The following is a 25,305-nucleotide window of genomic DNA, read 5'->3' as shown; positions in this document are numbered from 1 at the left end:
TGTGAGAGCCACGGGTGGTTACCAAGTTGATCTGAAAGTTGCTAGTTCTGGCTATGGGCTCTGGTCGTGCTTTGTTGGTGGGATGCTGCAGGGCCACACAGCTCAGAGTCTAGACTGCAAGGGTGTTGAGCATCTAGTATCTTTGGCTGCAGGACCACAGAAATATTGTTCCTTTAGGAAGAGGCTCAGGAGTAGCGCTTTTTCCTTCCTGCCAGCAGGATCACATTTATGGCATCTTTGAGAAAGAAGAGCACTGCCTTCACAGCTGAATATCTAATGCTACAGGCAATTTTCAGGCTTTTCCTGCCATCAGAGTTTTCATGCCATCACAACTGTTCCCAAATCCCTTAGACATCTAAATGAAGCCAGCTCTAGCCTTGGTTGATAAAGCATCAGCAGCTGCACAGTAAGATTTTCTGAATTTATCTGGACAGAGGAATATGGTTGCACATCTTGCACCAATCCAGAAAACTCCACTGAGATTTTCATCAGCATTGGGCCATGAAAAATTACTGTTCAAACCAACAGGATAAATCAAGTAAAATGTTTAAGTGTGGGAGAATATGGACTTTATTTACTACCACGCTACACTGAAAGAGGGAAAGATGAGTAAAAATGGAAATATTCTTTTTTTTTAATCACAGACCATTACCTTTTCCTTTCTGTCCTATATTTTGTAATGAATGAAGGAAAAGTGATGATAAACTTTACTTTTGCTTTTTTACTCTATGGAAACTACAACAGTCAAGCCAAAAGCCAAACTGTTTTTGAGACATTCCTTTTATCTCGTTTTGTTGAAACATCAAACTAGAAAGTAGGGCAGGCCATCTATGAAATGTCTTTCTTTTCACCTTTTTTACTAAACACATCAAAGGAATAAAAATCTGATCAGCCCTGGAAAAGAACATGATCGAACAGGACAATTGCTTTGTCTTTCAGGCAAAGACAAAAAATTATGGATAGGTTTATATATAAATATATATGCAGTAACCAAAACCTCAAATTCAAATACACCTGAGCATTGCGGAAGTTTGTATACTCATTCAATCTTTGTGGCTTAGGCTCATCTGTAACAGAAATATTTGCAAATAGACAGAATACTTCCTCTTTAATCTTATCTAGCGATCTGTCTGTTTGCTGGGTTTTTCCTAGAGATGGCCTCAGATCATGATATCTGAGGGCTGCACAGCTAAATTAAGGTGAGATCATGCCGAACTTCACAGAGGTCTTTATTTTCTCTTGTTTGCCATGAGCATTTGTTTCATTTTAATTCATTGGGATGAAAGGCAGAGCAGCCACACAGCCTGGCTCAGACTCCACTGGTCCTGTGCTTGGCCCACATTTGGGAAAATACCTTATTTTGGCTGATGATTATTTGCTCTATGGGCAGACTGTGGCTGAGATGCACAATATGGCTCTGTGAGAGCTGTGTGTCTTCTTTCCTGGAGCTCTTCCAGAGCACCAAGTACATCCCAACCTTCAGCTCCCACGTTTGGTGCCTCTGCCAGGCCAGGCAGCATCAGAGGGTACCTCACCAGCTACTGTTCAGGTCACACAGTATCGGAGGGGTAAATCTTCGATTCATGCCCAAGAGCTGTTTTCCCCATCCACAACAAGGATTGTTTGAGGTTTCCCTTTCAATGCCACCTTTAGGCAAGCCGCTGCAGCTTGGCAATAGGGAAAAAAGATGGTGAAATGTCAGGATCTGTGTGTGCCTGGATAATTGCTGCAAATTATCTTGGCCCATTTATGCCCTTGAAGAACCCCAGGCACCACTGGCAAGTAAAACAGGTACACCTCAGCTAAGTGCCTTTGGTTCATGCTCTCTCAGAGGACAAATCACAGATGAGGCTGCTCAGATCAAGTGCTGCATAGACAAGTACCCTGCATCGTATTTTGAACAATTTATCATGGCCCTTACCTCTGTCAGTAATTACAATTACCCCTGAGATTTAGTGCCCCAGGAAGGGCTCCAACTTCAACAGAGCTGTGCCATGCAGTGTGAATGGAGAGAAACTGGATTTTTTTTTCCTGGAGTTTTTACTGTGTTCTTTCATGTCTGTGTCCCCCCACATTGCTCAGGGGGCTTTTGTCACCTCCTTGAGCATTTTCTCATGGGTAGCTTCTCACCACTTCAGATTATCCACATTGTCTATGTGAGACCTCACTGACTGCTACCAGTGCTCATGCGGTTAATGGGTGACAGGAGGGGAGCAGGCACATCTGAAAGGAATGCAAGAAATATAAACAATTTTATTAACAAGACCACAAAACTATTTGTTTAATATATGCATCCATTTACAAGGAGCAAATAAACAAACAAACAAAAAAACCCACCAAGCCATGTGATTGGTGTCAGAGAGAACTGCAAACTGGCACGATCATGTGGATAGGTTTGGGTAGAATCCCTTTCTTCTGCCATGGGCTGTGCCCAGCTTACATCTACCCCTACAAGCAGGGTGAGCTCGTACAGAGCCCAGCACTAAGGAGGTGGGGTTCCATGTGCATCCTGCTGCGGTGCCAGTGATGATGCCAGCTGTGTCAGGGCTCGGGCGATGATGGAGAGATGGCTGTTCATCGTCCGCAGCTCTGCCAGGATGTCACTCACATTCACTGATGCCTGCTCGGAGCTCGGGGGCATGGCATGGGCAGCTGGTGGAGAGGAACCACCCCCTGGAGCCCTTTCTCCTATAGGTGCTATCTGGGGACTTCCATCGTGGGCAGGGTTTGGGGGTGTGCTGCTGCAGTGCTTCATGCCTTCCAGGGAGCCTGTTCTTGCGGGTGGCTGGTCTTCCTCCTTCCCTCGAATGGTGGCAAGTGTTGCAGAGGCGAGGAAGGGCAGCCAGTTGATGAGGTGGGTGGCACTGCCAGGTGAGACTACTGGCAAAAACAGTCCAGGGTGCAGAGATGGGGTAGAGGTGGGTGGTGTAGGAAGAGAAGGAAGGCCAGGGTGAACTGTAGCAGCAGAAGCTGATGTTGATGGTGCAATAGGAGGCAGTTTGGGATGTAAGGCTGCAACACAGGCAGGTAATGGTGGGGAAAATGATGCAGTACCAGTGTCAGAGGAAGAGGAGGGTGATGTTGCAGCTGTGAAAGGTCCAGGGTCTTCAGAGGTTGCTGGTGAAGTGGCAGCAGGTGGTGCATCAGGTGTGCAAGGGTCTGAGTCTGCAAGGAAGACACATTATGAGCCTTGATTTACATGTGTACTTACATACACAGACTGTTGCTTGCCGTCACTTCAGTGGGATGAGGTCTTTTTATGAAAAGCGGAATTTCATCAGGTAGTAGGTACACTTGTAATTGTAATTGTAGGACAATTAGAAGCTGTAGGCAAATTAGAAAAGTACAGACATACTCAAAGACAAGACCCCACTGTAGGCAAACATGCAACTTAACATTATAAATCTAAATTATCTTTCTACTCTCATTCTTTGCAAAGCCTGTAGACAGGCTTTAACATTTTTCTGCTTGACGTCTACATTTTTTTGGTTGACATCTCATAGGTATGCATTAACTGGTGAATTACCTATGGTGTTTCCTGGCCAGTCATGGAACAATGGTAATATCCTAACTGACTCAGATCTCCCAGGGAGATGTGAGGGCTGGACTGCTGCTGCTGGAGCCAACATTAATTGCTACTTCATAGAGGGTCCCATCCAATGTGATCTCATCCAGCGTCCATTAAAGTCATTAGAAACATGCTTGCTTGGACGGAGTCCAACATATACAGTGTAGGATGAAAGAGCAGCCTCTGGGGGAAACACAAAGACCTGGAGAGCCACATTATGGCCCAAAGTGCTCTACCCACTCTGCCCAGTTGGTAAATTCTGTATGGTAAGGGTGGTCCAATTCTTACAATAATTCTGAAAACCAGAAATATGATAGGAAATGTTAGTCTTTCAACAGCCTCGAGTAGCTGCATAAGTGGAAATACCATGCCACGCTGTAGATCTTTATTTTAGCATTGGGAACACATTATACAGAAGGTGGTGAGATGCTACAGGAATGGTCAGAATAAGACAGATGGATTTTAAAACTACTTCTGCTGCAATTGAGTGCAAATTTTAAGGCACTGCTGTGGATACAAAGACACAAATTAATAGATTTATCTAGGTTAAGACAACCTAGAGAAAGCCAAGTATGGAGGTGTTAATACCTTACTCTTATTATTTCTGGCATCTAAAAAATCTGATGTGAGAAATTCGTTTTCATCACTGGCTGGTTTGGTATTCAGATAGCAAACTGAAACTGTGAGTCAAAATCAAATTAAGGTTTTTCCCTGTCATCTGTAACTCCAGACCAACTGGACATGCAGCCAACATAAGTCCATCTTGGGACCACCATGTTTTCCCTAACTAAACACACATGGAGGGGATTATGACACAAAATTCAGCATGCACTCATGTCCCTGAGAAGTTTATGGAAAGTTACTGCAGGTTCCTTGAAACAGTTTCCTTCCTTTGTGTACTGGATTTCTTCCCAGCACAAAGTCCCTGCCTACACAGGAGCTCATCCCTGTTCACCAGAGGTGGGCTGAGGATGCTGGATGCTGAGTTTCCAATGTGTTATTGATTGGGCTTTGCTTTTCAAAACAAAAACAAAAATAAAGCACAGTTCAAATACAGGTTCAATTTCCATCCAAACCACCAAAGTTTGAAAAGCATGAGATTAAAGGTTCAGGTTTGGCTCAACTGTAGTGTTAACCAGAACAGTGTTTATGGTCCATATATAGTATAGCTAATCCCTGTCCACACTGGCCAAACAAACCAAATAAAATGTAATATTCTTCCATGCGTTGGAGAGCAGAGGAAGCTTGACAAACCTTAAGGTAATCTGGTTTAGCATGTGACAACTTTCACAAGTGATTCTTAAATGAGTTAAAAGAGGAATTTGAGTTAAAATACAAAGAGTAGTAACTAATATAGACAGAAATAGAGACAAAAAGTCTGGTCACCAAATGCTGCAATTTATCCAAACAGCATGGCTTCCCTACCAGAAGCCATGGTTTTGTCATCCCCTAATCCCCCTTTTAGATCAATTTATTCCATGCAGCCTTTTAAAAACATCTTGCTCAGCTTGATCATACTTTCATCTAAGACATTCTACATGGTCATCTGGGGACCCATATAGGCATATCCAGGACATGTGGAAGCTGTTGCACTGCACAGATCAATGGCTGGGTATGTGCACAGCTAACATCGTGCAGCCCATGCACCCAGAGCAAATGCCTGCCTGTATGGCGTCTGATTCAACTGCTCAGTATCCAAACACACAAACTGAAGAATCACAGCATCACTGAGGTTGGAATGGACCTCTGGAGACTGTCTAGTCACAACCTCTCAAAGCAGTGTCAGCTAGGGTCAATAATTTTTTTATTGGGAAAAATTGCTAGGGCATATTTGATAGAAGCCCAAGAATACGGAACTCCTAAGCATGGAGCAAGCAACTACAGTTGCTTATCATATACAACAGGATGGTTCTATTTATTTCCTTCCTCTCTAAATTTGCTTGTTTTATCTGAATGCTGCAGCTCATCACAACTCTAGTGCTTATTTCTTCTGCACAGCCCCAGCAGAAAGAATGTCTTCTTAACTGGAGCATCCAGGTGCACACATTCCTTCGGGATCTTAGATCTGCATATAGACAGAGCTGTAGGTAAGTGGAGTTGGATGGATAACTGCAGAGAAGAGAGATGTTGAAGACAGCTTGTCTTCAAGTGACCTTCCCTAAACATATCAACCCACCTGTGCATGGTCACTCGGCATGGTCCACTACACCAAGCTTACAGAAGATGGGTAGGTACTATGGCACACTCCCACATGCAAAGACAGTCTGATCAATGCAGGCTTGTAGCTTAGAAGAAAAGTTATTTCACCAGTTAAGGAAGTTAGCCCTGGACTCAGAAAACCTGCTTTGAGTTCCACTTCATCTGAAAAACTGAATTGTAAGTGCCTAGTGAAAAAAATTCCATGAAACCACCTGAATTTTCTGTTGCATATAGAGGGAAAGCTCCCAGAGAGAAGGTTGGGACACATAGGCTATATCTCTCTGCACAGCATCAGAGACACTTTTTTCTACAGAGTACATAGGGAGCTTGGCCTCATCCTTTGGGAACACTGGTTTACTGAGGTGGGATTCAGGTCACCTTTAGCTTTAGTCTACAGTATAGGTGTCTGTATCTTATCTAATTCCCTAGCCCTTCTTCACAGTCAGTGGATTAGCATCATCTCCTTATCGCTAGAATGAGAAATACTTGTCCTCATCTCTTTGCTGGGAATAATGAATGATAACTAACTTGGATGTTGGTGTCATTCACTGAAAATACCTCAATTTTAAAAGAGAACTCTACACCAGGTGCATCAAAATAAGATGGGTGCCTAGCTTAGAAAGAGTGGATGTCTGACATTCACTTACGCTCCTGATCTACTAGGGATCTCTCAAAGAGAAAATAATTACACATCTTTGAGTCACCTATTTGCAAGTAATAGACAATACTTCTGCACTGCCACCTCTGAGAGGACCTTGGGGTGTTAAGAACTCACAGGACTGTAAATAGGCCACGTGATATAGTAATGAGAGGTCAGAGAAGCACCTCCAGGAGAGGATTTCCTGGTACATGTCCTGCCCATGATGATAGATATTACCAAAAGATTAATAGGCTGCCCTGTGAGAATGAGGAAACTGAAGTTATTTTAAATGCATCCATCTGTATGAGAGGAGCATGCATTTAACTTTTCAGGCAGTCTTGGCTATCTTAGCTGCTTTTGTTTCAGTACTGATTTTATCTGCCTTGCTACCAAATTGCTGTAAACTCTGATTTCTTAGTCTTTTGTTAGCTAACAAAGAAAAGGTCTGTGGAGAAGAAACCTTGAGGGATAAACATTCAAGCACGCTGCATGGGATTCAGCTTATCTAACATTAGCCATTTAGCTGGCATATAGCACAAGGCAGTCACCCTGGCTCCAGCCAAGAAAGAAGAACCTCTGGGGACAAGCCATCACAAGCTATCAGGTCCCTAAGAAGGGTGGGAGGATGATGCTCTAGCATGTCCCTCTCCTCCCAGCACTTCTTGTAGGACTAAGTCAACTATATTAGGTGGGCTAAGTTCTAAATGGATTAAGTTAGGTGAGCTGGATTTCCCACTTTACATGTATAGATGTAGCAAGTAATTTCCTATCAAGTCAGAATAGTAGACAGTAGTCTGGCCTCTGCATTTCTGTGGAAGGCATAAAATCATGGAGATAAGGTTTAAGGTGCAAGAGAGTAGAAACTTAGGCCCCTTGAGTGCTTCAAGAAATGAGCTGGTGCTTCAGAAGGTGATAGTCTTCCAAGTGAGTCAGCACTGAGCAAACAACCAATTTCAATGATAAGAGTATTAAGATGTTGAAATGAGTAATGAAGTCCCCTTTGCTGACAAAGTAATGTGCAGGAGGCCTTTGTACACTGTCCTTTCTGCTTGGGGTTACGAAGCTGCTCTAAAGCTAGCAGTGTCTGTGCATACACCTGTGAGACCCAGTGTGTGCACGCACTCCCACTTCATGTTGCAGCTGCTTCCCAGGAAAGCCTAAATTTACGCCTGCCTCCTCTTTCTGGTGAGAAGTGAAACTGAAGTCTTAACAGCTTGTGGTAAATGAAAGTCCAACAGCAACGTCTGCATAAGTGAGGGCAGCACTGCTTTTTGCATGGACAAAGTATGTATTTGGAAGCTGAAGCCAAAGCCATCCCTTCTGCACTGCTCAGGTTCAATTCAGATATAGAGTGGCATTACTTCCCACTGCAGTCAATCTTAGAGGGGCTTCAATCTCTAAATCAAGTTTAGAAGGTGTTAATGTACTGCACTGGACATAAAGACTACTGGACACTATACTAGGATAGCAAAAGCATCAATGTGAGAGCTCCAGGATCAGTGCTTGTCTAATGTGTGATTTCAGAACCTGACGATGGTTATAGACATTGTGTCTGGCATCTTTTTTGTTGTATGAATTCAGACTAGCTCTGAACACTCACTTGTTTTTGAGTGTGCAACTTAGAAAATTCATGAAAGTATTAGGCAAGCTTATTGTTAGTTATTTTTAGATAAAGCAAATCCCATTTATATCCTAGGAGTCCACTCCTCTGCATACATGGATATATCCATACATTAAGATATTGCAATCTGTAATGACAAAAGTAATTTCATGTAACTAAATATGCTCACTCAAGCTTAGAAGTTTTGAACAAAATATTAATTTGAACAAGAGTATTAATAAATCACAGTGTTCAAAATCAGCCCTGTCCCTCCAGTTTACAAATTCAATCTCACCCCTTGCTCCCACAATAAAAGACTTAAAAAATCGGCTTTTGGGACTAATACCAGAACCATGCCGTAAAGCAGAATGTGGCAAAGTCTGTCCCAGAGTCCAAGACATTTCCCCAAAATACCCCAACTCTGTCTCTGAGCAGCCAAATTACTGGTTGAGCCATTTCAGCAAGGCTCCTTTCCTCTGGTCTTTTACTTTCTAAGCAACCCAATAACAATCTGCAAGCTACTCTACAAATTTTAATTCTCTTAAGAGTTTTTCTGTCTTCATAAACTCTTGCATCTCTTCGGAATATTTTTCTTCTTTAAAAAAAATAATCTTTATTATTATGTTTTTATTGTGGTCTGTTTTGGGGTCTGTTTCTCTTCTTTCAGGTACAATACACCAGGCCTCACTGGACTGGGCTTTATGTGACTAATCACATTATGACTCCTGTGGAGTGGTGCTCTTTCAAAATTTCTTGAGTAATAGTCTGTTATGAGTACATACTTATTCCCATGTCATGCGAACAAATTTGTTCTCACAGTTTGTCGTGGGCCATCTGCTTTTTCATCTTTGTCCCTGGCTTAAATTCAGTAGGATTTTATTCACTTCCTGACAAAATGTGCATTTTTACACTCATGTGGGACCAGATTTTCCAAGAACCTGAAGTCCTTCTTTGACACCTATGGGACAAAGCCAGACTTTTTGAAGTACCCCGAAGCTCCTGCTATTTTCTAACAAAGAAGAGTCCCTGAGGATGCCCTGACATCTCAGTGTGGAGAAGGAATGGGAAAAGAGGATGTAGGCACATTGGAGAGGTAATATTGTTGGGCAGCAGGCAATTCCTCATGACAATATTCGTTGCCTAACACATTTTTCCCGCTGTGCTCAAAGCACTGCACAGACGAATCTCACACTGCCTGCACTTTATGGGGGCCAGACTGAAACATATGAAAAACTAATGCCTTGACAGAAGTCCATTATGCAGCCAGGAGCAGAGACCTGTTTCATCTTCCCCATCAGCTGACATTGCCATTGCATCCCTCTTTTGGCTCCTTTACCCTGCCCCTCAACTAATGCACCTTCTTAAATTGGGGGACCTTTCTTTCCCTTCCCTTTGCAGTGCAGAAATAAGGCACAGCAGAAAAAGCTGTTATGTTTAAGGAGACTTCCAGCCCAATCCTCCCTATGGCCATGCACGAACATCTTCTCCAGCCACATGTGCTCCCTTCCCAGCAACTTTCTGAAGATGAAGAAGTGACTAGAGAGACTGTTAGGTCCTCTGAAACTAAAATAAGACTGACAGCTACTTCTAGAGAACCAAAAGAAACAGGAAGAAGAAGAAAGCACTATCTATAATTGATCCAACCACTTTGTCCATTTTGTCTTGTCAATGGTCAGTAAATGCTGCCGCAAAGGAAGCTAAAGGTCAAAAAGTCTTCGATAACAGTTACACCACAGTCTGTTACAGGAAATTTTCCAAAAGTTCCATTAATGAATCAGGGTTTTGGAGCAGAAAAGATGTTTACACTGTTGATGATCACATTTTACACAATACAGGCCAACAAATTTTATTTCAGATCAGGCTCAACAACTGCATGGGCTACAACTGCAAGCAAAGCTGGTGCTTAATTACCTCTTTGAATCTGGCATTAGCTACACCAAAAGGTTTTTCCTGTCTTGAAGCAGATATCCTTTCAAACATGTTTAATTCTTCTGAGAGTCTTGTTTTCTTTCCTTAATAAGTACTATTGTGTTTCTAACTGTCCTTATTATGATCTTAGTAGCCTTGTAAACATCCCATCCATTTTTAATTTTTTTCTTTTTTATTTTTATTCTTCTTTTCGTTTTCCTTGTTCTTTGGCAGTGGTTTTGGTCTCAATTAATTCCTGTAGCAATGATTTTCTCAGGTTAATTTTGCATTGTGTGATGAAGTTTTTCCATTTACACAGCACATTTTTTATACCAACCAGCCAGATAGCATTGTCTCTAGAACAGCATCTGTTTCTACTCTTTTTACCTTTCTCAATAGCACTTTGTGCCTCACATTTTCCTAGAATAAGCCTGTGATCACATGAAATTTGTCATGTTCTAAGAGATACAAAAGAAAGGATGAATACTTTTAGCCCAAAGGATGGGCCAAAGAGGAACATTATAGAAATAAATCCTGAAGTTCCAGATATTTCGAAGTTTTTTTCTTTGCTGCTTTGAGATTAGTTTAACTTCTTTACATATACACTCTGGAGATTTCAAAACAGATTCCAATGTTAATCAACAAAATGTACTTATATTAACCTGCTCTGTTTTTCCAGGAAAAACACGAGACAGACCATGCAATCTTATGGTTTTAGTAACCAGTGAGTCAAGTCTGGAAATTTGGTACGCATGAGTCAACGAGATTTCAGGTTCCTACAGAGTGTCCAGCAAGGACATTGCCAGCAGTGAACAGGCCTCTGTTGCCTGGGCTGATTAATGAAACAAACTACATGCAGGCTGGGTTACCCTGAGGTTTTGCCATATTATGCTTTAAATGGAATTGTCCCTCTCAAAGGCTTGTCACATCAGTGTTCCCCTCTGAAACGCAGTAGCTGCACCTTTTCCTGGGTATTTACCATCTGATTGCCCCAGCCCAAGGTTTCTGCTAAGCCTTAGAGTCTAATGTAAGAATTTTGTACCATAGCAGACCAATGGTCCAGCAGTCCTCATCTTGTGCCATTGTTCGAGCTCTGGAAACTCACCACAGAGTGGAAGAGACAACAAAAAAGCGTGCAGGAAGTCTCATCTCCCATCCTGAGCAGAACCAAGGCTGCTTGATGGGCAATGTCTGGGTGAAAGAGGGAGATGTTGAGTAGAAGGCCATGATTAGACACAGCACAAGAGAATATCTCTGCAAGATTAGCATTGCTGCTGCACTGCCTGAGAGTCTGCAGGCCAAAATCTTGGAAGCTAAAGGTAGATGCTTTGGCTGTACTATAAAGGGTCCCTGTGTGAGCTGAGTCGACAAGGGAATGATCTTGCCTTAAGTATGCAAGAAAAGTAGGAACTAACTCATGGTATTCATTAAATTTTCACATATTTCCCAGTACGCTTCACTCCCAGAGGCACTGTGCCATTTTTAGGAAAATAATCTTGTAACGAAAATCCCCTGAAACTGCACAGCTTGAGGTGCTTTTTATCATCTTCATACACTGAGGAACCACATAGGCTACATCTTTCCTACAGAATTAATCTGGGTGGGAGACAGCCATACATGAACACCTGAGTTACACCAGTCCAGACATGAATTATTTCCCTGGATGGCCCTTCTGCATCTTTGCTATTGGTGAGCTTTCCTGAACGTGTTAGGAGAGTTGGAGGAGGCATATCTCATCATTTTTTGCACATAGATACCCTGGGATTCTTTCCCAATCTCTTGTGTCAGATGTGGGACAACTTGTTTACTCCAAGGAAAGGCTTTTGGGAAAGTCCTGAAAGATTCAACTCACTCGTGATCAGAACTGGGTTCTCACTGCAAAGCTGGTCAGTGCCAGCCTGTGGCCAGACAGGACCCAGGCTGCTTATCCCTTTTTCAGAGCTTCCTACCTGGAATGGAACCACCTCCCAGGCTTGAATGAAGTTTTTAACACGTGTGGATTCGGTGCCTGGAGATGTACCTTTCATCCTAGCTGTCTTTTCAGCTGCTAGATATGCCCAGGCAATCATGGCAGTCATCATGGAAATGCTGTCTTCAAAAAGACATTTTGTCTCCAATAACATTTTCGTTTTACACCCAAGTCTAGCCGGAGGTGAATTCTTTTGTTTAATGAAGAGTCACAGCTCCTTTGGAACAACATGTTCTCCTGTAAGCTGGGTGAGCCGCTGGTTTTATTGAAGAACAGTCCTGCAGACTGAGACAATGCTGTACTTCACTACCCTTTTTGAATTACCACTCTGCCATTTCCCAGAGGAACATGATCGGCCGACCACTAAACTCTGCTTTAAGATCTTACGCCCGATCTAAATGAGACAGAATGAAGCCCTGGAGAGATTTCAACCCTTGCTTTGTTGAAACAACATTGCTTTGTTCGGAATGTATTTGCCTTTGTACTGGGGAATGAAAATGTAACCCAGTGCCCAGTTTTGAAATACATAAATACAGTGCTTTTGGTAATGTAGCATATATAAAGAGATCCACAGCATATGCTTTTTCTTACACTCCTCTTTTTCTTGGAGATCTTCAGTTTTGAAGCCTTCAAGCTTTGAGCCTTGTGACAGCTCAGAGGAGGAGGAACATATCATTTCTGTGTTACAGGCTGGCATAGTGATCCCGTTAGGAAATCTGTAGCATTTCACGTGAAATGAAACCCAGACCTGTGCTCTCAACAGTGTACTCAGCCTTCCCCTATATCCAGTTCAATTACAGAAGCCATGATCCCCACTCACGGCTGAAGTCAATGGTCATCACTGCTTGGCTCTCAGGTCTCTCTCTTGCTTTACTTCAATACCCTTAGATTATGCACTTAATCTAGGGATATGTTCCACCATCTTTTCACACACTGTTTGAATCCTGAGCAGGCAACAGCTGGACAACTGAAAGAATTGGACTATTTCCTACCCTTCCTCACAAATTCCCTGTTCTTTCAATGCATCTTGGGGCAGAGATTCCATGAACCCAGGCCCTTGCTTTTCCATTAACTCTGGATGGCACGACACCTTTAGTGGATGTGTACCAGCAGTCAGAGAATTTGGGGTGTGATGAACATGAGAAGGATGGAAGAACCACGCTAGGTGCTCCCCAGTCCCTCCTCCCTCCACCTAATCACTCTTCCCACCTCCTGTCCTCCTGAATAACTAACTGGAGGAGACATTCTCCCACTTGGAGAACAAACAGAACACGTCAGCCCTGCACAAACAGAAGTGCTCTTGTCTCTCTGCCTGAGCCTGTGTCCTTTGATCATCACAGGTACCAACTCCCATCTGATATTTTGGGCTGTGCAGGGTGGGCTTGGAAGCTCACTGGGTGGTGGGAGACACCTCAGCAGGGCACGAAGGAGTGATTCAGCCACTCCTCACTCTGAGTCAATATTTACCCAGTGGCTCTGGGCTTGAAGGAGGGATGGTCTCTCTCTGGGATCGCATTCCCACCCTCCTGAGCAAAGTAGCTGGAGCCATGAGATCAAGAGGGTGTTAGCAGCCTTCTCCTGGGAGCATGCCCTCTCTTTTTTAGGCTGCATTTTGGATGCAAACAGGCACGCTGTGGCTGTGTCTCTTTTTCTTGTTTTTTTTCTAATTGTAGTCTGGAGTTTTCCTTAATGGGACAGAGAAGTCTTTGAGACTGGAAATGTGCTCTTCTCTTTGTTTCTGGTAAGACATAACACTGTCCTCATGGGACCGCACTCCAACAGGGATATTTTAGTTCTGCCTGGCTCAACTTCTTGCTGGCCTGCGGTCTGATTGCTATTTGTCACTGGGACTGCAAGCACTGGGGAACAGAGCCTGCCCTCACTGAGGCTGATCTAGTAGACTGGAGCCCTGAATTTGGCTGGGCTTCCCAAGCATTCCACGAGGCAAATAGTAACACCAATTTCAGATGGACACTGTATTCCTTGCTTACATTCCTAAAGGGCTGTGTTGTGCTGCTTTTGCCTTGTTCTCCACATTAAACATATTGCTAGAATTCACCCCAGGGGTTGTCGTATCCTGCTGGTAGATGATTATATTCCTCTGTTTGAGACACTGAAGATGAAAGAGCACTTTGAGATCCCTTTTGACAGATGGAGATACCCTTCTGGCCCAGTCCCTGATATGATTTTGTGTCCCATCCTACAGATTTTGGTCTCATATATACCAGTGTTAACCAGGAATAATTCCACTGGCATCACTGTCATTACACCAGGGTAATCATGGGAGAAGGAGAAGAAATGGCCTGCAGGGATTTTTTTGTTTTGTTTTGTTTTGGGGAGGGAGCCATGCTGACTGTAAAACCACAGCAAAATTATTTTTAAATGAGAAAAATTTCTTTAAGACAGATCAGCCTCTTAAAAAGAGAGACAAATGGAATAAAATGCTGCAGTTCAGAAAGTTCTGCAGTATTTGGGAAACGGATAAGTTTGCTGCAAAACGCGGAGTAATTACCCAAAGCCAAGAGAGCTGCAAAAAGAGAAAGACCCATAAAATGAAGTTGCTTATGAATTACATTATCAAAAGTTCTCATAGCACAAGAGATGAGATCTTACAAGCAAGTTTATTCTCAGCTCATGCATGGAAAACTATAAACCTCAGTAAGAACCACTGAGTAAACCTGAGAAAAGAAAATGACTGTGCCTGGAAATGTTTAGGGGATGATGTTTGTCAATTAATGAAATGAGAGGCCACTGTTTGCAGCTCAGTGCACAGGCTAAGTCCAAAGAAGGAGACTTTTTTCTTCCCAGTAAGAGGAATGCAGGGAAATTTTGTTCTGCGCTTCATCTGCAACTGATTCTTTTCTTTCATAAAACATGGTGATTATTGAGAAGAGAAAGTTTGCTCTGTGTGGCTGGGAGAGGGTCACAATTGCTCACATGACCAGGTTCCCATTCGCCTTTAAGTTTGTTGATTTTGCTGACAAGCCTTTACCACTTGGTTTCTTAGTTGTGTCAGCAGCTTTCCCAACAACGCAGTAATGCTTTTTGTGTTACACTGTGCAAACAGGAGAGCAGCTCAAGCCAAAAAATACACATCGAGATTGTACTCCCGACTGTACGCAACATCATCTTTTGACTAAGTTTGGATTCAGCCTCATGGTTTGGACTCATCTCTAATAGAAATATACAGGTATCTATCTCCAATGACACATTTTAATGGAAAATTTTAAGGACATAATACATGCACCTTGTCAGGGAAAGCTCCTCCCTGTGCTAAGATTTCGTAGAGGAGCCACTTGCTTTAAGTACAGGACTGCCTTAAATAGGGCAGGGAGGGAGATTCTGGCAGCATCAGGAATCTTCAGCATACCAAAAGGAAGAAATACCAAAGGGGCAGCTGCCTTGTAAAAAGGAGGGCTGCTTGATTAACTTTATGGAAAGAAACTGAGCTGTAAAAAGACAGCATTTTGTCTTTAACAAGGTCTGCAAATTGGGAATGTAGCCAACTGGGTAGTCTGCACTAGCCCAGGACCATTAGGAGACCAAGGTCAGAAGGAGCCCAGACGCCAACAGGAATGCAAGGAGAGACAGGCTGGCGAAGCAGCGGTGTGGAAGAGCTGAGATACAGCTGCTGGCGTCCATAAATGACTAAATGGGCAAACTCATGCAGAATCTCAGCTTCGAAGGGAAGGAAAAAAAACAAACAAACAACAAAACCCCATTGGATGTCCATCTATAGCTCTGTTACATAGACATAATGGTATCATCATAGAGAAAGGGAGTCCACTTGAAGATGACATTGCCACTTAGTCTCTCTGGGCATTAGGAAAGCAGTTATACGTTCAGAAATAAGTACAAGAACCCCAAATCATCCCTGCATAGCTTGCACTACAGCTAATGTTTCAATACAAAAGCAGCAGAGGTTTGGAATAAAATGCACAGTCCAACATGCTGTGTAAGATGTCAGATTGAGCTCCTGCACTTGGCCAGTCCCTGTGACATTATAATTAGAGATGGGGCTTGAATCAAAGACCCAAATGTGGAGCAGTGCTTTGAGTCAGCCAAGATGTGTGTACCAACACTGTCATTATCCTGAATTTTGTCATTTATAACAGAATTGAAGCACTGCAATCTTCAGGACATTCAAAATTTGGGTTGAGAGAAAACCCCAAATTTGGTATTTATCCCTGCTCTCCAAAGGCCAAAGTCAGTGAAGTACTTAAATACATAGCTGGGAGACAGGGAATTTTGGGAGCTGCACTTGTGAAAAAAAACTGCCTGAAGTTGAGCTTTCCAGCATAGAGATAGACCTCAATCTTTTGGACACCCCCAAATGAACACACACACACTCCCCCAAGTCAAGGTTGTTTGACCTTTTTTGACCAAAAAAGCTAATTTGACCTTAAAGAAAAAAAAGTAAATAATTTTAGCTCCATGTCTATCTCTGACTACTGTGGCTCTGATGAGAGAAGAAAAGTGAATTTGTCACAGAAAAAAGCCCCAGCAAATAAAAATCTCAAAGGGGAAACAGATTAAAGTGATTTAAAATATGTAACCACACCATGACAGCTGCCAGTGAAACCTAGCACTTTGAGGTAAGGTCTGCTAGTCCTGCTGAGCACCCCATGTAGCTCCCTTTCCTAGGCTGCTGGAGTATTCCCTACACTTGAGCAGCTTGAGTTAAAAGTGCGATGTGAAATGGCCTGGTTCAAATGAACTCCTTGCCAATGCACTATATGTCAGCATGGAAAGTATATATTGTAGCAGAAATGACTGGAGAGTAATGCACAAAGTAATGCACTTGATCTTAGAGTACAGCAGCATGGAATAACTTAGTATGCCAGGCATAGACGGTCAAGGGTCGTAGAACCCCTCTTGCTTGTCAAGGGAGCATTAGTAGTCAATGCCATTTTGAACACTCAACCCGTGGCAAGGGCTACTTTGGGAGACCAAAAGTCCAGTGCAATGCCAAGTGTCTATAAAGACCCCAGCAAGCCCATTATGAAAGTTCTTACTCTCGCTGCAGTTAATTTCACCCACAAACTTCCTGATGCACTCTAAGGACAGCCACTCTTGGAAAAACAAGGAAGTCTTACTACCTTTTGGTCCAGAAGCTGCTCCATTAAAGGCCAGATTGTCCTGAACAGGTGACAAGGCACTTAATTTTTGCTTAAATTCACAGTTTTGTCTCTTTCTTGAATGCATCCTGTGCAGATACTGTACGAAAAGAGCCATACTAAAAAACATGGCCTGAAAAAATATACCCTACAGCCATCACATAATTTTAATTCCTTCATCAATAGAGGCAAATAAAATTCCTCAAACTTCCCAGATGCTTACTGCAGGTATAGCAAATATTTGAGGCTGATCCTTCTTAGTGCAATTGGGAGCAAAAGCATTTGGGCCCTGCACTTCTTTATCCTGAATTTTGCTTCCTCCCATAAACCCTCAACTCCAAGTGTTTTATGGACAGGTTTGCAAGAACAGTTTTACTAACTTTTGCCCATGTATCATCTGCACAAGAAATAAGGAGTGTGTGCATTTCCTCTTCCAGTGCTGAATTAGATTCATTTAGCAAACTTGAAATCAACCTAAATGTCTAATAAAATGTATAGAAAGATAGGGTTTTATCCACTGTGCACTAGGAGTTGAATCAGACCCTGAAGTGGCAAATTTTAAGAAAAATCTATGAGATATGTTGATCAAAGGTGGACGTGTACATTTATTTTAGCACCAATAATCTGAAACAGTGGTTCTTCAAGGTTGTGAGGAACTAGGCTCTTCACTTCCTAATGCTGTTGATATTTCTTACTAGTATACTATAATCTGCTGATAGATAAATAGCCCTGGGGCCATACCCTGCCATCAATTACACTTACAAGCCTGAAAAATGTGCTAGCAAATCAGAGAGGTCAAATTCAGTCAAGAGTCAATGAGACTGAGAGCAGAATTTGGCTTAGAGATGTAAGCAAAGCATTTCCTTGACACATACGACACAGTACATTTCCCAGGATTCATTCTTCCTACAGAAGGAATGTGTGTTTTCATAGTTTTGAAGATGAATTAGGTTACATTTTTCTCCTGATGGTGAAATACAGGAAGCTCATCTCTCTTTGATGGCTCGGCTGTATCTTCTATAGATGAAAAAACTTCTATGTTCTGCTGATGACAGTCTTGCCTCACTATAACAGAATCTCCTGCCCACCTGGAGAATATTTAACTATGATATATGATGATGATGATAATTTTATTTCACAGGAGAAATTTTATGTAGTGTCCATTTCTTCTGGGAGAAATAGTGAGGCTGACAGGTGGAAACTCTTGAACACTTTAGAGGGTAAAAGGCAGGTAAAAAGTGAGTCAGGAACTCTGATTTTAATTCCCGGCTGTCTAATTGATTTGGTTGTATGGACTTGGGTATCTCCTTTGGAGCCAGAGTACTTAAGCCACTAAGAGCTTTGTCTGAATAAGAATTGCTATTGGCTTCACGATTTTGCTGTCTCCTAATTTTTTCCTCCCGAACACAGTAAGGGTAATTCCTCCCTCCCACTGACATAGCAATACTTAACTCCATGTTTGCAAGACTCATTGTAAGTTTTGGATAAAAGGTGTTAGAGGAGCACAAAACAGATTTGACACCTTTTTTATACAGAGGGCTTTTGAGGTTTCCTATGATTGTCCACATTTTTGAAGATTAGTAAGCTTTTCAAATGGATTATGCTAAGTGAAAGCCTGCAACAACAGTAGGTTGGGATCAGTGACCCAGAAGGTCCTTCCAGTCTTGTGCTCCTGGAGGCTTTTCCAATCATACCAAGGATGTTAAAGACTACTTGTGTGGTCTGAACTTAACACCTTCAATACATACACCCCATTGAATTCTTTTGTAGCATCCATTTAATGGGGTAGAAGCAGAGGAGAGCTAGGACCTCTGTGTAAAGGTAAGAGAAAGCAATGCCGCAACAATGACAGAGCACCACACAAACTAGCTGACAGCTCAGGAAACTGAAGTGGTCATGCATGTCAAGAAACACCTTAACAGACACAAACAGCCTCATCTCTCTGGCCTTGAGATCCAGACACTAGAAGCATCACTTGTGTTACCACTTCCCATTCTGTCCTGGACTTCCCTTTGAAACCCAACAGCTAGTAGCAGTTATGACAGTGATTTTCTGGTGTAGACGCCTGTCCATATGAAACTCATATGAGACCACCAACCTTATTTTCTTGTGGCTGTTTACCGTCTTACCATGTGGTAATGTTTTTGGTAATGTTTTGGGCTGGATTAATATTAGTGATGCAGTGATGTTAGATGCTTTGATCATGCTCTCAGCTAAGCCCATACTTTACCTAGCTGGAAAGTAGGTAGTGGTGCTGCTTCCTAGTGTTGGATCAGGTATGTGTTAAAGATGAATTCAGATAAGCTCACACTCCCTCACCTCCAAGCCTATCCCCTCTGAGGAAACCAACAGTTTCTGATGTTCAAATGTGCTTTGGCAGCCAAAATGTCAACCGCATGCCACCTCCGAGAAGGCCACAATTCAGTGGTTGCACATCAGACCAATCAGTCTGTATTTATAAGGTGCTTTGATATATGAGATGAAAAGACACTATATAAATGCCCCATTCATTTAGCTTACATACAGTAGCAGCAAACATAAAAATCATTACCCACAGGGTTAGAAAGGCGTATTCCTGTTTATTAATTGAAGACCACATAAAGAATGCTTGGTTAAAGTGTTCCATTTGCAGTGGACATTTCAGTGTTGGTCCTGCGAATTAAAATAATACTGGAAATTTGCATGGGCAAATGGCATAAACATGAAGCTTGCATGACCCAAAACAAAATTCTCCTTAAAACTGCAGAAAAAGCTTTTTATATGGGAGTATTCCTTGTTCCCTACACACCTATGGGAAGTGAGGCAAACAGTCCTTTGCCAGAAGACTACAGTGAAATAATTATCCTAGCAAAAAAGAATTTTACTGACCATCAGCTACTCTGCAACTTAGTATGTGTCACACTTAACCACCTATGGGTTCACTGTACATCTGTTTCCCCTCTTTTATGCATATAACTGAGTCTTTGGATTTCTAGACCTGTATTCCTCACTTCTTTCTCTGTGTATCTTTGAGATACATGACCCTCTCGGTTCATTTGGAAAGCTATGTTAAATAAAACCTTTTCTGTCTGTCATCTCAGTAGTCAAGTGCTGAGTCGATATCCATTCACAGTCCCTGGGAGCATGCAGTGCCTTTCATATATCATAACCATAAAAATAAATAAATTACAAAGCAGAAAGGAGATAAGGCACAGGTTTAGGCTGTCTTTTGAAGATTTATTAAAACAAACTGATATTTCTTATAATGTGCATGTAACCAGAATACATAATTGACAATGATAATCATTAACAGGTACTAATGTTATTTCAGAACAGAGGACGGAATGAGACAGACTAAACCTCCACGCATGCAGTAGAGGAAACCCAAACTGCGATAATTAAATGCAAATAAAGCCTGGGGGCAAAAATTCCTGGTCTCTCTAAGATAAGAGAAATGTATTCCTACCATCTATACTTCATTTATTTCTCTTGAAGACTCTAATTTGTTTTTAAGCTAAGAGATCAAACATTCTTGTCACAGTTCGTACAACTGTCTCAAATATGTGAGAAGTACCCGCCAGGCGAGGACCACCAGCAATTTTTATGATTTCTTTACACTACAAATATTTGGCAGAACTGAAATCACCCAATAAAATAAACCTGCGGATTCATCTGCAGTTTTAGACTCTCTCCAAGTATTTTTTGGACTCCTTCCCAAAATAACTGATGCTCATGATATTCCAATATCAAATGAAAATATGTCCTAATTTTCATGTTTCACTACCACCATCTGTTATTAAAGAGAAAGTAATTTTTTTCCTAATGGACCAGGTGGCTTGGAGACACCCATGTGGTCATGAGTGAAGCTTTGGTCCAGCAGTGCTTTGGGTCTTTTATGCTGTTAGGTTGGTGGGATTAAGACATAATGCAAAGGCAGAACCATGGAGCAGTGATGGTGGAATATTGATTCTTTCAGTACCAGCACTGTCTGCCAGCTGGTGCTCAAAGAGCCAGAAGCAATGCAATATGGGTGTCCCCATCTCTCCAGGGGAAAAGAAGCTTGAATTTGATTATGTGCAAGAATGGCTTTAGGGAAAGGTTCAGGATCCTCTTTGGAAATGCCTTTGGCAAAATGGATATATAAAAGAATACATGTTTGAAAAGTCTTTCCAGCTCTAGTGACACTGCAGAGGTCTTCAATGAAAGCAAATCAGCAGTATACAAATGTTGCAGTCACTTCTGTGAGTTCAGATCAACTAGCTGGTACTTCAGGAAGTCAATAGCTGAGGTTTACATACATTCAGCTCTTCTTAATATTATACCCATGCATTTATAATATTGAAGTCTTCCTCCTCCAAACCAAAGATGAATTAATTTATAAACCACCCAAACCTTCTGCCTCTGTCATTGCATTTGCAACCAAACTACATCACCATTTTTTCACCCCACCAAGGCATCCCAGAGGGCCATTCCTAAACAGCTGACACTGCTCTTCCCCATTCCTGCAGACATTTTTCTCTCTAGAGGTCTTGAGCTGTACAGCTGTAGCAAGTGCTACTTGTAATATGCCTTGTAAATCCTACAAACCACAGTAAAATCTGGTGCACAGTGTCAATTTTACATGTTTTCCAGCAGAAAGGAGCATGGCTTTTGTTTCCACCAGCCTCCTGGCTGTACAGTGCCTTGTAGGTATTAATTTTTAGGGTTATCACCCACTCTGATTTTGGTAAAGCACCCTAATTTTATGAGACTTGTCTCACACCTTGTTAGACTAGCTGGCAGGCTGGTTAATATTGACTGGATGGCAGAAGAAAAACCTCTTTGTTAGTACAATGCTGAATTCAAACATTGCTGTTGCCCATGGATTGAAATGGTTACCTTTCTGATACAGCCAAGTTGCTCTACAGCATCCACATGAAACCAAGAGAATGGGCAAGTTGAGCTACTCATAAATTCCTCATTTAGCTTTTTTTCTTTTTTAAGGAAAAGCTTGATTTTCCTGAAATGTTTCCATTTTCCCTCAGGATAGATCAAGGAAAGCATTTAACTTGGGGTCAATCTGATCTGAAAATTGTTCAGGTCAGGTCTAAGCAAATTAAAATTATTGTAGGTCAAGCCAGCCTGACATGAATCTTCTTTAACTGGACTTATACATACATGCTGAGATATGCATATCTGTTGTGAAGAAATGGAGATTCACTCCAGCAAGACAGCCCAGCCAGCAAGAAACAACCAGAAGAAAAGAACTTTCAAGAGGTGAATGGAGAGTAACTGAAAATACTGCTTAGTGTTGAAACAGCCCAAACAAACGAAGTATTTCAAAATATTTCCCACATTCACAATAAAAGATTTTACTACAAGTATCTCATTCTACTGTAAGTCTCCAACAGTTCAGTTTGGGATCCAAATTATAGATGAAAATGACTGTTTAAGGGCAGGATGCAAATCCAGATCTTTGTTCTAGTGACACATCTACTCACAGACATAAAACTATTTTGTTAACTGGCAGGGAATACTGGATCATGGTGGAATTTCCTGTGTTTCATATCCAACATATATACTATCATTTCCATTCCACAGATAGGAAACTGGGATTGCATGAGCACTGCTATATGGGCAATATAGAAAACAGTGCAAGGACATTGGAGGTTCTCTAGTTATTAAGACTAAACATCTACCAAAAAACCCTCCCTTTGAGGTAAGCTGTCTTCCAGGACAAGACCATAAAGGCACCATGTGAAACTACGAAATGGAAGATTATAAAACAAAGAAGAAAGGAAGGACACTGTTCTTCACAAAATGTGCGGTGAATCTGCACAATCATCTTGTGCTGCAAGATGTACAAGTTTGCATGAGGTCAAAAAGCAATCAGATGTTGGCAACTTATGTAGACAGGGGATGAAGAAGAGGAGGGATGCTGTTTGAAGCCAGGGTGTTCTTCAGTGTCCTCTTTGGATGATAAAAGGTCCCTTCAGTAGGGGAAAGACTGTCTGTGACCCCTGTCTCTCTACATCTGCCCAGTATTGCCAGAGTCTCTGCACTCTTCTTGACCCAGGTCACTGACAGCCCACGGAGTCTTTCTTGTTCTCCTGTGACACATTTCAGCTTCTACTCTTGATCTTTTATTACAGGTCCATAGATGGTTACAGAGGGCTAGGAGATGGGGTATATTGTGGCCTGGGAAGCAAACCTTCTGCAGACACCAGTGTACATTTGCCTGCAATATAGGAGTAATGACCAAAAGAGTCTCTTTTAATTTTATATTTCTATTCTCATGATCCCACAAATGCAGTATCATTTACAGAGGTTGATACCAGGTCAATACTTGCTGCAAAACGGCCCCTCCCAGTCCTGGCTAAATGCTGAAGGGCTGATTATGTAGAGTTTGCTCTTCTTCAGGAAAGAAATATCTCTGTTCCCTTAATCGCCCTCTACACAAGCTATGTTTTCCTCTCCATGTAACTACAACAGTATATAACAGAATTTGACTCTCCACTTTATGCAAAAGCAAATGGGCTTTACAGTATTCTCAGGCATGACAGGACAGTGTAGAAACACACAAAGAGCTGAGGAAAGCTAAGATGTACAGAAAGGGGCAAGATAGCTAAGTTTCCTGCAGGTCCAGTGCAAAGCAGCTTACACATTCAGGCAAAACAACTTCCAGCTATTCTATTGAAATTTCAGTGTCAGCACCAAGACAGACTACTCTCTACGACTCAGAAATTGTAGATGGAGACACCTCCATTAACCACCCAACATGTCCAGCTCACTGATCTGCAGATTGACCTGAACAGACAAAACCTGCTAAGTGGGAGCTGTGTCTCATATCCTCTACAAGGATCCAGTAACCCACTCACCATCGGGTTAAGCTCCTGTTGAACATGAGCAGAGCTCCTTACATGTTGTGCAACACAATGGAAAATTGAGACCATACCATAGATGAGGACATACAAGTTACGTGGTTTGCCTGAGGCCACACAGTGAGTCAGCGGCTAAATTATAAACTTGGGAGTCCCTGGCTCCAAGTCACTTATTCAATCTATGCTGCCTCTAAGGCATATTACATTGGGGGTATTGTATGGAAATGACATTAACTTTAAAGAGCAGTGTACAGTAGAAGCAGGCGAAATAAGTGGGCTTTATTGTGGGCTGGGATTTTTTTTTTTGGTTTTTTTTTTTTTTTTTTTAAAGCATGAAAAAAGTGACATGGGCAGTTTTGCAAGCATACAGTGCAAATTAATTTTGCACAATTGGATTTCGAAACCTCCCTCCTGGATTAAAAACCTAAACACCAAGTTTCAGGCCATAATGGACCCTTCTTTTCCACTCTTCTTTTTGTCTTCTTTTTTTTTTTTCTTTCTCTGGCAATACTGTTAACCCCTGAAAATAGAGGTTTAATATGGAAATGCTGACAGCTCCTTAAGCAGAGCATCACATTTGCAACACTGTAATTATGCCTACTTCAAAATGCTCCAAAGAAAACAAGATTTTCTTGTTCAAACAAATCTTGAATGGTTTTAGCCCGAGAATTAAATCATTCAGACCAAAAAGGACTGTATTAAAGCATGCTGATCGAGGGCTGTACTAAGGAGATATGGAAAGAGATAAATGCAAACTGATTTTACAATATTTACATAATTAGATCCACATCTCTGCTTTTCTCTATTGAATGAGTAAAGACCAGATTAACCTTATTATTATTATGTTTATTTGATTGACTTAGGAATTCCATCTGGATAAAAGAGTCTATATGTCTTTCTCCATGCGCACCCAGCGTGAAGCAAATCGACATGACTCTCTAAGTAACAAATTTGGTTTATGTCATCTATCAGCAAGATACTGTAATACTGGATATAGACTTAGTTCAATGGGTAACTGCTTTTTAAAGACCACGCAGTTTAGAGGATTGCATCCTGCATTTTTATGTACCCACAGAAAATTACTTGTCAGATTTTCCACTCTTGTGAAGAGGGATGTAAGTAAATGTGTGGTGCACAAAGCGTGCATGGCACATTTAAATGATAATGCAGTTTGGTGTAGGATGTTTGCTTATGTTGTAAGACTTTCTTGCAGCACATTTCTGCACTGAAAAAAAGGCAAAGATGTGCATAGGTACAGGATTCTTCTGCCAGTGGTGAGAGTAAGAGAAAAGGTAAAGATTTCTTCCACTGCTCATAATGTTTAATTCTGATTTTTATGACTGTTTCATGCAAATTATCCTTTTAAACAATATTTACTACATCCCCACTTAGTGTACGTAATGTTAGATGAAAAAAAGGAATTTGGTGTCAATCTCATTGCTTTTGAATGGGGAAGAACAATATT

The 25,305-nt window shown here is 41.7% G+C and overlaps 1 protein-coding gene across 3 annotated transcripts in view; it reads right to left on the bottom strand.

Moving 5' to 3' along the window:
* Nucleotides 1-2,274: 2,274 nt before the first annotated feature.
* The window catches only part of RUNX2 (RUNX family transcription factor 2), a 222,708-nt gene continuing 199,677 nt past the window's right edge, over nt 2,275-25,305 (bottom strand). For all 3 annotated transcript variants that reach the window (XM_034060738.1, XM_034060740.1, XM_034060739.1), the window contains one exon: nt 2,275-3,165. In XM_034060738.1, coding sequence (XP_033916629.1) covers nt 2,483-3,165 — 683 coding nt within the window. In that variant the 3' untranslated portion in view covers nt 2,275-2,482. The remainder of the gene's footprint in view (nt 3,166-25,305) is intronic.

The sequence above is a fragment of the Melopsittacus undulatus genome, chromosome 3, assembly GCF_012275295.1.
Source record: "Melopsittacus undulatus isolate bMelUnd1 chromosome 3, bMelUnd1.mat.Z, whole genome shotgun sequence".
NCBI classification, from domain to species: Eukaryota; Metazoa; Chordata; class Aves; order Psittaciformes; family Psittaculidae; genus Melopsittacus; species Melopsittacus undulatus.
Note: the sequence above shows the minus strand (reverse complement) of the source record. Positions and strands in the feature narration are given on the sequence as shown.